General features: G+C 41.5%; 1 protein-coding gene across 2 annotated transcripts in view; it reads left to right on the top strand.

Annotated features, from left to right (window-relative positions):
- Positions 1 to 13293, top strand: part of tmeff2a (transmembrane protein with EGF-like and two follistatin-like domains 2a) — a 98022-nt gene that overhangs the window by 13981 nt on the left and 70748 nt on the right. For both annotated transcript variants that reach the window (XM_027152520.2, XM_027152519.2), the window contains exon 2: positions 6976 to 7085. In XM_027152520.2, the coding sequence (XP_027008321.1) occupies positions 6976 to 7085 (110 nt within the window). The remainder of the gene's footprint in view (positions 1 to 6975; positions 7086 to 13293) is intronic.

The following is a 13293-nucleotide window of genomic DNA, read 5'->3' as shown; positions in this document are numbered from 1 at the left end:
GACACAACAAGGTTGTTCTCCTCAAAGTCCTCATGGGGTTGGCATCTTCTCTTCCAATGTTCGAAATCCTCATGAAGTGGAATCCAATCAGAGCTGGAACATCTCTAGGTGCCTTGGGATCCTGGGGGAGCTCTTCTCTTTGGGTTCCGAAAGCGGCACACACGAAGGGGAACTGGAACGTCTCTATAAATGAAAGTAAAAACTGGGAATCCTGTGAATGAGTTATAGAATATTTTCAGACTATTAATTTTAGTTAAACATTTCATCTTTTTTTTTTAATACAATCTGAACCCGGGATTTATTTCCGCACTTTGACGCTTTTAATTTCTAAGTGAGACAGTTAGCGCTTCTTACATTTCCGTTTTTCAGGCAAAACGACTCTCCTCATTTGCACCTTACTGTATAATATAATCACTGTCTCCACTTGTTAGAAAAGGAAGTAAGATCTAAATATCGAGAGGATGCCGTGATCTGAATGTCTGTGTTTGGGTTTGATTGAAGAATCTCTGATGATGTGAAGCATCGTAGCTTCCTTCGTGATGTGTGTTTCTCGGAGTTCACCTGGTTTCCTGAGGGATGTTTGCTTCCAACAGTTTGCTGAACACATGTGGAAGACTTGGCTTTAAACGAGCTTCATACACACACATCGCCGTTTATGTGTCTTAGGAAGAAATCCTGTAAATAGATAAAAAAAAAACAACACTTGCACCATTTCTGTAAACTGACTGATTTTTTTTTTTTTAAATATTATATTATATGTACACAGAAAAAAAAAGTTCTGTACTAATTAATGGAATAGGTGGCTGAAGTATATTACTTTTTAAAAAAAGCGTAAATTGTACAGTAATAAGCTGTAATTGTAATTCATGTATGTATTAAATTAGATTAGTGTCGCATATAATCATATTATCGATGTTAAGTTGTTAAAAAGTTCTTAGTATAAAGATGAATAGAGGGAAGAATTTTTTTTGTGATACGTGGGAAAATTGAACTCCATAAATGAGGTGGTCTCAGTTACCATAGCGACGTGAGAACATACTGTAATGCACTCGTTTTATAGCTGCATAATTAAAAGATGTGCCTGTTAGCTTGAAGTTTTACTCTCTCACTAATATTTCAGTGATTTATTTTCACTGACTCTCAAACTTAAACGCCGATAGACACAGTAGGATGTAAAATCTGAGAAACGCTTCAAAAGAAAATTTCATCATACATCAGAGATCAGATTTATTAAAAGAAAGAAATAGATATCTGAAAGATTTTAGTTTCATTTGGGGATCTTGAATCTAGAGTTGAATGATGACTTAACGAAAGTGTCCTGAAAGGTGGGGTCTCCGTTGTTTGAAAGCCAATGTGAAATCACCAAAACAAACACGTCCCTAACCCACACATGTCCCACCCCTGTATTGATAGCTCCGCCCACACATACATGCGTAACCCAGGCAACTAATGGAAAGAAATGTGTCTTTATCATAGCTGAAGGGAAGAACAATACGATTGCAGATAAACAAACAAGCAAAAATGCCACACAAGCATAATCATGTAAAGGACAAAGGCATATATTAGTTCTGTGTAACAAAGCTAAACCAACGTTACTCACCTATCGAGAAGGAAAAAAGTGCTTCGGCGTCTTAAGTAAAGTCCGCAACATATTCACAGGTCGGAGTTTCCCGAGTCAATAACTCCTGAGCTAAACGCTGTTACTACACAAAACGCGGTTGTAGCTGCCTCTCTACATTACTACGACAGAAAAGAGGTGTTATTTGTGTAGTAACAGCGTTTAGCTCAGGAGTTATTGACTCGGGAAACTCCAACCTGTGAATATGTGGCCAACTTCCTGCTCCTTCAGTTCTCTCCAGCGCTGGAAAGCCGATCCTATATTAACACGTCCTACTTCTTGCCTTATCGTAAGTCTTTCTTCGCTTTCTTTCTTTGTTCTTATCCTCCATGTCAATGTTAAAACCGCTTTCTGCTAATGTCACAAATGCGCACTGAACACTCTCTCCGCCGCATATTGACAAGACACGCCCCTTTCAGCCCACTGGCTAGACGTTAGTTTTGTATTTGGTTTTGTTTGGCGGCCCGACTCAGTTTTCTGAAGCATGTCTCAAACAACAGAGACCCCACCTTTAATGCCTTGAAAATGTATCACATCACATCAGAAAAAAAACCTTTCAAAACTGTTAAGTTACTTTTAGTAATGTTAAGTGAATAAAGAGAGATTTGTGGTTGTGAAGAGAGACATGACTCGATTGTAAAGTTTTACATTTCATCAGCATCTGCGGCATGACATGTCATCCGTGACAAAGGAAATGGCAAGGCGTGATGTCAAAAGAATGTCACCTTCACGTACAAACAAATTTTTGTGAACATCTGATTCAGGGACTCGCAGACTGATCAATGTGGCGGTTCTCCATCGTGCTGGAAGATGATCCATGGTTGCAGTTCTTCTGATCATGGATAGATAGATAGATAGATAGATAGATAGATAGATAGATAGATAGATAGATAGATAGATAGATAGATAGATAGATAGATAGATAGATAGATAGATAGATAGATAGATAGATAAAGGTCTTTCAGCTCTTTGGCAACTCTGAGGAATCCCAAGCCATATGGCATGGTAGGGTATCCCAAGCCATGCGTTTAGTATCTGTCTGTAAACATCACACTGTATTAGGTTCCTTGAGGACTTGTGATTTCTGTCACTGTGATAAATGTATTTGAGGGCATGTAGAAGGACTAAAATACAACATGGCCTGAGGGAATAGCTAAATAAACTACAAGACGGTCCAAGGTGAGGTTGCCGAGACTGTTATCATATCACAACATGATGTGATAAAATAAAAACTGGGATGTTTGTGTTACATTAACTGTGCATCATCATCATCATCATCATCATCATCATCATCATCATTGTCATCTAAACATCATGATGCACGTATCACACAAGGCTCTGTGAATAACTACATATAATTTGTTGATGTTTCCACCAGCCAATCAGGGCTGGAAGTGTAAAAGTGCACATGAAGTAGCTGTTTATGAGCTTTACATTCTCTAAAAGAGCAAACAAAAGACGTGCTTTCGAGGACATCGAGCAGTGGTTGAGGTGGGAAACGACATCATTAGGACCACGAACGCAGCAGAACTAAACTGCGATGGATTTTTTCCTACTAAACAGATGGCAAAAAAATTCTGCTGCTAAAAACCTTTTTTTATGAGCCGCATATATTCATAATAAGAGGCGTCTGATTAATTGTGAAGCTTTTTTTTAGTAATTAGGTCATGTAGAGTCACGTCAAGGCAAAATCTAATGAGTACAGCATGCGGTGTTGCTTTGATGTAGATTTACTGCAGATGAATTAATATTACATTTTCACCAAATAATCGATACTAAAGCAAAGCAATAAAAAAAAAAAAAAAACGTTATCCGATCTGGTTGTGCAGATTTATGATCGTATTTAATCTATTCAGAATGTAATCAAGAGGCAGATGCTTAAATCAGGAGGACCCAGATTACACCACGCCATGCCTCATTTCTGCAGCCCGACTACACCTCTGCCCTTCCTGGCTCTCTGAGGCTCGGCTCGGCTCGGCTTGTTTCCCCCCAAGCGGTTTCCGAGGTCTGTGGATAATTGCTTTAATTGGCATGTAAATGAGGCGTGCCTGTTACGTAAGGCCACTTCAGGGCCGGCCCTCGAAGCTGGAGTCTTAAGTATTATCAGCTTTTTCAAAATCGACAATGTGAGACGAGCCTGGGGAATGGTGAGGGAAAAAAATATATAGATATATGTGTGTGTGTGTGTGTGTGTGTGTGTGTGTGTGTGTGTGTGTGTGTGTATATGTATATATATATATATATATATATATATATATATATATATATATATATATATATATATACATACATATATGTATATATGTATACATATATACATACATATATATATATATATATAATCCTTGCTGTAAGCTAATGTGCTTCGACATCAAATATCCCAAGGAGGGAAAACAATTCCTTGTCGCAGCACGAACCCATTACGATGATATATATAAGTTTGAATTTGAATATATGAGAGTAATACGAGACCCATCATGAAGCATTAGACGCAGTGCAATGTCACACATAAATGTCACACATTAAAGAATACAAATCGTATTTTTTTCTCCTTGTAATCAGAAAAGATTACAAAGTCCGCCGGCATCCCGCGCCATGCGGCTCACGCTGCTGTGTTTCTCTGAGGATTATTTTACAGGCTGCCTCACCGTCGCGTTTCGGTTTGACTCTGGTTTAAGGCCATAAAACAGAACCGATTCATGGACAGCTCACATCACGCTCAGAAACGCTGCAGAGTCTCCAAACCATTGTGATTCTGTCAGCAAAAAGTGAATCTCACACACAGACAGACACTCAGCATATGTGCTGAGATGAAGAGGGAATTGAGGCCAGCGCTCCAAGAAGTGGATCACAGCGTACCCACGTGCCACTAAAACGCCCCGGCGAGAGGCTTGTCTCGCTTTGTACAGGGAATTTTCTTTCAACAAAGCGTAGTCATGGCAAGTAAGCAGATTCTAAAGAGCTTGCTGCTGAGGACGGCCCACATGGAGATACACAATATTAGGAGACCAAGGAGATTGAACCTTGGACTAAAAAACACTTGTTTTGCATTCTATCATATTCCAACAAAACACACTTTATTTTATTACTAGAATAAATCTCCTGGTTCAACTTTTGCACTTGCTGATTATTTAGTACACAGTTAAAGAAAATCACACACTATGGGATCCCTTCTTAGTCTGGATCCTCTCAAGAATGTTTCGTCATCTTCAGTTTAGGATAAATTTACGTTCATAATTTCTATCCTGAATTTTTAGATTCACGTAAAGCTGCTTTGTGACGAAGTTTGTCCTTGAAATCAGCATGAGAACAATGGTTAATTCTGGACAGTTCAGTATTTTGCATATCGTTGTATCATATTTCGATCCCTCCAGGATTCATTCATTCATTCATTCATTTTCTACCGCTTTATCCGAACTACCTTGGGTCACGGGGAGCCTGTGCCTATCTCAGGTGTCATCGGGCATCAAGGCAGGATACACCCTGGACGGAGTGCCAACCCATCGCAGGGCACACACACACACTCTCACACACTCACACACTACGGACAATTTTCCAGAGATGCCAATCAACCTACCATGCATGTCTTTGGACTGGGGGAGGAAACCGGAGTACCCGGAGGAAACCCCCGAGGCACGGGGAGAACATGTAAACTCCACACACACAAGGCGGAAGCGAGAATCGAACCCCCAACCCTGGAGGTGTGAGGCAAACGTGCTAACCACTAAGGTGCTAACCACTAAGCCACCGTGCCCCCCCTCCAGGATTTTGGAAAGATTTTTGTGATTGTTTATTTTTGTACATTTTTAGATGCTTGTTTTGAGGGAAACTATTTGAACTGGTAAAATTAAACCAAGCACGGGATTTGGAACTCTTTACAATGAAGACACGATTCAATTCAAGTCAATTTTCCATTTACATATTAAATATGTTGTGTGTATGTAATTCTGTAGCTGTACCCATGTGCCACACACACGAGTGGAAGAATTTGGCTTCGTCGTGATGATGTCACACGGCACATCTGGGCCCAAATCTGTGGAAAATTGTTGGTCATTTTAAAAAATTGCAATCTCTACTGAATACCGCATTCATTTCTAGCATAATGGGAAAAAATTGTCAGGAAATAATTGAACCCCAAACGCACCGTCCTCATTGTGTATATTTTAGAACTAACATGCAATCAGAACAACCTGATCAGAGCAGTAATAACACTACAAAATGCAGGACTTCGGGACCAGGATGCTCCAGAATTAAAGACATAAATTGAAATAGAATTTCTTCATATTTCTTCAAATTTCTTCATATTTCTCTTCATCTAATCCCATTAGTTCCTCAGGAGCTCTCGGTTGCACATTTATAAACCGTTGTAGAAAGGACATTATTGACATTGACATTATTTCCTGTCCAGTGTCACCTAAATGAGGATGAGGTTCACTAAATCTGGTTCCTCTCAAGGTTTCTTCCTCATATCATCTCAGGGAGTTTTTCCTCACCACCATCACCTCAGGCTCGATCATTAGGTGTTGATGATCAGATGTTAGAGATAAATTGTTAAAAGAGCTGTACAAGTAATGTGAATCGAATTCGAAATTGAATCGGTCTCCGCTCCGAGTCGTCTCATGGTCACGCGGAACCTCCGAGGTGTTACAGAGAGATCCTTTCAGTCGCGTATTGATGTCGAAACACTAATGAATATGTGGCCAGTCCAGAAGCATTAGCTCAATAATAATAATCACAATAATAATCATTTATTAACAAAACGCACGCCTACACGTCTACAAAAAGAACAAGTCGATACTGTGTGTAATATAAATATATTATTAATAACAGTGCGATGAGCAAACTTACCAAAAAAAAAAAAAATGCAGGAAATGCGCTCTGGGCTTGCCGTTATGCTGTGTTCGCCGCGCCGGTCTTCCCTCGGAGCAGATTGTGTGAGTATGTATGGAGGAGGTGTTGGAGCCCATCACAAACAGTGTGATACAGTGTTTATTTTTATTTATGAGCACAAAACAGGCTGATGAAGCGGTGTATACATAACGGTGGAGCGTTGTGTTACCTTATCACACTAACTTTAAACTTCTTTTTAGTTCCTTTTAGTTCTTACACGTAACGTACTCAACAGGGCTATAAGAACGTGACGGTCTGCTGGTTTTATTTATTTATTTTTGAACTCTTCAGCAGTCGCAGTCGGTTGCAAGTTGCGCTTCAGTGATTTTAACTATACCATGATATAGATTGTTTTTCTGTCTATCAGACAGACAATATTTAAATAAACATGAATTATTCATGATCCACATAATGCTATTGAGGTAGATATCTAAGTGTGTGCGTTTGTGTGTGTGTGTTTTCTGCAGGTGATGATGACCGGGATACAGATCTCTTCTTGTGTGACACAAACACTTGCAAGTTTGATGGCGAGTGTCTCAGAATCGGGGATATTATAACCTGCATCTGTGACTTCAAGGTGAGAGTTGCTGTTTTTCTCTGTGTGTGTGTGTGTGTGTGTGTGTGTGTGTGTGTGTGTGTGTGTGTGTGTGTGTGTGTGTGTGTGTGTGTGTGTGTGTGTGTGTGTGTGTGTTTTGTTTTGTTTTTTTGACCTGGCTCACAGTAAACTGAACAGACCAAGCCATCTGCAAGCAATCAGACAAGTTATTATTTTGTGGCCTGGGATCAGCCTCAAACACCGGCTGTTTACAGCATTCTAAATAAACCAGTCTCACCTGAAAGTATTTATTTCTCTGCTGACTGAAAACTCTTATAAAGCCGTTAAAACAGAAGAAGCAGGACGTCCTCCTCCGGCAGACACCCACTTAAATGACTGTGAGTGATATTCAGGTCAATTACGGTGCTTTTTGATGTTTCCAAAAAAAAAAAATCTGATGATTTTCGTTGTCATCCTTCGTCCATGTGTGACGTGGATCGGTCTGTTCTTTTTGTGCTCCTTTTTCAGAGCAAATGTTGGCAAATTTAAAAAACTACAGCATGCCATGACACCCCGGTTGCTTGTTATAAATTCACGTGCATTTTAAACCGACTTTGTCTTTGACAGGCTGCTGTTCTGTCCGAAGGAAGGGAGCTACGAAGTGCTCTTATCCAGTTTAGCCGGCTTTCGTTCGACTGTAGAATGTAAAAGGAGCGAGTGCAAGAGGAACAAGAAAAAGAGGGAAGAGTACGAGAGACATCCTTACTAATCTATTCGAGTTTAGTCTAAATGAAAATGGATTACAGCGCATCCAAAGCACTGAGCAGACCGACACCAAATGACTCTAGTTATTTTTATCCCAGCTCACAAGGCATCATTAGTTTCCTTGGTAGGGATAAATAATGTTGCCATTCCAGGCTCTCTCTTTCTTTCTCTTTCTATATTTCTCTTTTAAAGCAGACTAAATAGGACTCTGGCCCCAGGGCACAGGCCGTTGTGTTTTTAGGCAACAGTGGGTCACATTGTTTCGATTTTGGAGCTTGTTACCTCCTGAAGGGCTGAACGCAGTCTCTCGCAGTTACCCCGGGCTGCCGAGTTCACGTACTGAAGCTGAGAAAGGCTTGACGTCAGAGAGCTTAAACCGAATCATAGCCCATGTCTTTATTCCATTAAGTGGAGTAATTCATCAAAGGAGGATCCTCTTAAGGGCTGTGTCAGAGTCGGAGCCTGAAGGGAAGAGGGTTAGCGAAAACAGGGGAGGTAGTGAAAGCTTCAGCTTGCTGGGAAGAGGGGAAGTGGGTTTGATCTCAGGGGATGAATAGAGGTCATTCAACTCCTCATGACTGCTCGGCGAAGTTTATTCACCTCACACCCAGGCCTTTCAGGCGCCTGCCGCATCGCACCCAGTGTCACGCTCGCTTCAGCTCGGTCTTTTATGGCTGCTAGTGTCTCTGTAATGGCCTCCTTTCTGCCTTGTGCAATGCTCTGTTTGTGGGTACTGTACTGTATGTGGTGCACAGAGGAATACGTAGGTAAGGTGATAGATAGATAGATAGATAGATAGATAGATAGATAGATAGATAGATAGATAGATAGATAGATAGATAGATAGATTGATTGATTGATTGATTGATTGATTGATTGATTTGCAATGAAAATGCAATCACACACTATAATATAATATAATATAATATAATATAATATAATATAATATAATATAATATAATATAATATATCACCACAAACAATAATTAATAACAATAACAACAATAACAATTATATTACAATTATTATTATTTTATTATTATTATTATTAGTAGTAGTAGTAGTAGTAGTAGTAGTAGTAGTAGTAGTAGTATGATTATTGTTTTTAATAATATTATTTCTAATAATAATTATTACATAAAATTATAACCTTGAGAAGATCCAGACTCAAACGGGAACCCATTCTCATCTGGGTGACACCGGAGCGTGTGGTTATAAATCTTTATAAATCCCCCTTATGTTAATGTATACTGTAATAAACACTTATCAACCACTTTATTAGCAACACCTGTACACCTGCTTGTTTATGACGTTTGGCAATGTGTAAAAATAAATCAGGTCTTTTTCTTGTCTTCAGTTGTCCGGTTTGGTTCGGGTCTGTGTCCATGATACAGAATCTCAGATTCTATTTTCTTACGTTGTAGCTCAAGGTACGTTCTGAGATGCATTTCTGCTATTTATTTGAATTGCTATAGACTTCCTGTCACCGCAATGCAGTCTGGTCATTGTCTTGGAGACTGACATGTATCTGCATGATGTTCTGCATTGTGCTGCTGTCAGGTGTCACCTGGCTGATTAGTTAACTGCATAAATGAGCAGGTGAGGAGACTGAGCAGAGAGAGAGAGAGAGAGAGAGAGAGAGAGAGAGAGAGAGAGAGAGAGAGAGAGAGAGAGAGAGACAAAGAGAGAGAGGTAAAGTCCAGTAAAGGTCTCTGATTATTCATTAAGATTGTGTGATTTCTTTGTTACCTTGTCCTCAATCCTGCAGTATTAATAACCCTCAGTTTTATGATACAGGTACAAATTAGCACAGCCGTCACAACCTGGAAGCAAAACACCCTTTCACCGTTATTAATCAAGCAATATGACACAGATTTGCTTTTAGAGCGTAGGCTGAATATTTTAATTGGAGTATGAGCAAGTGACAGTACATTCACATGTATTGACACTCATGCATATTAAGAACCATAATTCTATACAGAGATATACTGTATGATCGTAGCCTGAACGCTGGCCCATAATTGCATATGGGAGGATAAAAGGGAAGACGAGTCTGGCAGGGAAGTGGGATTGTGCTGCAGCTGTTAGTGTATTGATCAAGTTGTGTTGCATCATGGCAAGTCTGTGCCTTTACAAGTTTCCGATATTAGAGAAACAGAGCGTTAATTGATTTGGAAATGTTGCCGCATCCAGCTTCACTTTTGCACCATTTCTGTTCTGGTTTGTGCGATGAGATGATGAGGCGTTTTGTCACACCTAGTTAATGCCTGCTGGGTTGGTGCTTGTACGATCGTGATGACTCCCTTTGTTGTGATTCTTGTCTCGACTTTTAACATGCTCCATCATTCGCCTGTCTTGCTCTCGTTTTGCTCTTGCTTCACGGTTGCACTGTGTCTGCAGTGCATCGTTTGGACTCGGTTCGGCCTCTTTGTACCTCTATCTGAGCCTTGACTGCACGTCCGTCACTTCTCTTTGTGTTGCGTGGTCTTTGCCCTCTGTCTAGCATGACTGATCAATTTTTGCACTCTCTCGCTCACTCTCTTTTCTTGGCTGCCATTCATACTCTTTTTTTTCCCCCCTCTGCTTGTCTGCTTGATATACGACTATTCCTACTGCCGTCGCGCCAGGTGACATACCGCAGGCCTTCCTGTTTACGACGGATGTGGCTTCATTAACGATAACTACAGTACGGGAGTTCTAACCCGAAAGCAAAGCTGGCCATCTTAACAAGCTTCTCTACAGAACTATGCCATGATGAGGCGCATCATCATGAAGCCCTTTTTTCATATATTTGCATGTACTTCTGATTCCTTTATCTATGAGCGTTATGGCCTTACTGTGCAAAGTGCAGGTTTAAAGCCAGAGCTCTATTCCCTGGTGCCATCGCAGCTGAATGGGTGCCTGGGGACTACCATTACCCTATAAGCAGCTCCTATTTGTGTCATAACTTTTTGCACTGATATCTGAACAGAAAGGAGCTGCTGTGTCTTTTCAAGATCCCGACACATTTGAGACGTCTGGGCTTTACCTCCCTCAGCTACAGCATATCCACATGTCTTTCTCAGCCTACTACAGTACTTTCCCTTTCTCAGCATGTTTTATAGTTTCCTTGTTTTTTTTTTTCTACCACTTTTCTGCCGATATATTTTTCACCCCTCAACGCCCCTCCTAATAGCTGTAGCTTAAGATGAACGGCCACGATTGTGCCGAGAGGTCCCTGCAGGATATCACTGCATAGTCCATGAAAGGTTAACTTCCACCGATGCATTACAAATGCAGCAATTAAAATCAGGGAGGCACTTCTCACAGATTAGTAAGTGGACTAGATTTTGCGTGAGCTGAATGAGAATCTGGTGCACCTGTTATTCGTCCGTATCTCGGATGTGTCTGAGGATCATATTTTTCTCTCGGACTTTACCCGGGTCTGTTCGGCTTACAGGCAGGAAACTCTGGAAAGCTATTTGCCTTTTAAATGAGGACAAGAGCGCCGAGGGGTTGCTGTAGCACTAACTCCAGTGAGAGCCTTTCCCCCGGATAGTAGCATATGTGTCACCCCCGTGCGGCTCTCCTCAGCCTGTCAGACACCATTACTGAAGAGCCATCTCTCCTGACAGGGCCCAGGAGCTCCACGCTGAGCAGAGATTCACTCTAATCAAGTGCAGACTGCCAAGCAGTTAAAGAGAAAGGCAGAAGCCAGGGTTCTCCCATCGCTCCGCCAATCTCCACCCTTCCGCTCCTGTCAGAAACGGGCAGCACACACTACTCTAGTAAGGGCATCCTCAGAATACCGGACTGTCACTCAGCCGGACATCAGCAGGCATGTCTGGATCTGAGGGAAGGAAAGACATTTCATGTGGAGAGACACACGTCAGATTTCCATTATTTGCGCACATCTTAGGCAGATCATAGTTGATCTTTTCTCTTTTTCTCTCCCCTTGGCGTGACCTTCTTTCACCCCACCTCACTCTCAGACCTGTCATAGATAATGCACATCTGTGAGAAGGCTGGGCTTGAATTCTAATGTCCAGAGATAGAGTGGCTCTCTTGCTTTCCCAGATAAGTTTGACGATGAATTTATCACTCCAGAAGGCTCACCTTAATTCCAGGTTTAGAATCGGTCAAAGCCGTCTGCCGTCTGCCGTCTGACCTCGAGGGACAGGTTCTGAGAGGTGACTGATGAGGCAAAGAGCATTTGGGAGTGAAAAGACAGAACAAATCATGCATGAAAGAACATGAAGAATTATTCTTGCGTCCTTGTGAAAGGCCTTTCTGTCCGTGCTCTTGTCCAAAGTCAGGCTGTCCCTTTGGTGCTGAGCTAATTATCAAGCAGAAGGCCTGTTTTTCTTGTTGTTGTTTGGTCGTTTTTTTTGCTTTATTTTGTTTTTTTACTACCCCTTGGGGGTTTTAACATGTCAGGAACAGCGTTCAGGCTTAGCTGACAGCCACAAGGAATTTTAGATTATGCATCTTTCTTTTGCCGGGTGCCTCGGGTAGATCAGTGCGCTCAACCATTCGTCCATGACCTCTGCATTGGTAGATCTGACCTTTAACTTTCCAACAAAAGGGTGGAAGAAATCCACAAGTGGTGCACCATGGACAGTAAATGGCAAAGTTTAGGAATTTAAAGAGCACTCTAAAGATGTCCTAGCCTGCCCTTGCTCTCCTGAAGGCACAGCCCCTTTGGCAGATTTATCCTCCTGATAAGAATCACATGCTGTTAACTGATACGCACCAGATAGCACAGGTACAAACTTAAGGACGCCGGCAGGAAAAAGGAAGATGGCTCGTGTGCAGCCGGCTGCATCTCCTGCACACATTGGGTTAAACTTCGTGTGCACGCATGTCCGTGTCTGTGCTCTACGTCTTTACTTTAGCTGTTTTCAATCACAGGCTCTCACTCACAGAGCACTTTCCACATCAGCACGGCCTCTCATGTTTCTCAGCTTGTGCTGCCTCAGCCATCTTAATGCACCCAGGGGTCAGTTCTCACAAAGGCATTTTGGGTGAAGGAAGGTGTACATAATGTCTAATGATGCAAATGGATTGGATCATGTTGCGCAATGCATAATTAACTCGGTATACCCATTTCCTATCAAGCTGCCGTATACTGAGGGGGAGATGCTTTTTCTTATTCCTCGTTTCTCCATTTCATTCAGACGCTCCATTAGCGGGCTGCAGGCCGGGGGACCATATGGGACGCTGGCAACAGCCCTCGAGACGTTTTGCCATTATAAATATAACGCGATTGGATTTCACACTCGCTCCCTGACCGGCATAGGAGGAGCGTTTCACACATGGGCGAGGCTCTACATGTGCACATTCTAAACAACTCATAACTGCTAATCATACTCGCTTGGATACGTTTCCTTTTCATTTCAAATTGTTTACACACAAACACACACCATTGTTCTAACATGTTCCGTGTCCTTCTCACCTTGCTCATGTGGCTCTCACACAGCTGTTGGGGAATAAAGGTCTTTTATAT

Source organism: Tachysurus fulvidraco, chromosome 6 (genome assembly GCF_022655615.1).
Source record: "Tachysurus fulvidraco isolate hzauxx_2018 chromosome 6, HZAU_PFXX_2.0, whole genome shotgun sequence".
NCBI lineage: Eukaryota > Metazoa > Chordata > Actinopteri > Siluriformes > Bagridae > Tachysurus > Tachysurus fulvidraco.
The sequence above is the reverse complement of the archived record's forward strand: the minus strand, read 5'-3'. Positions and strand labels throughout refer to the sequence as shown.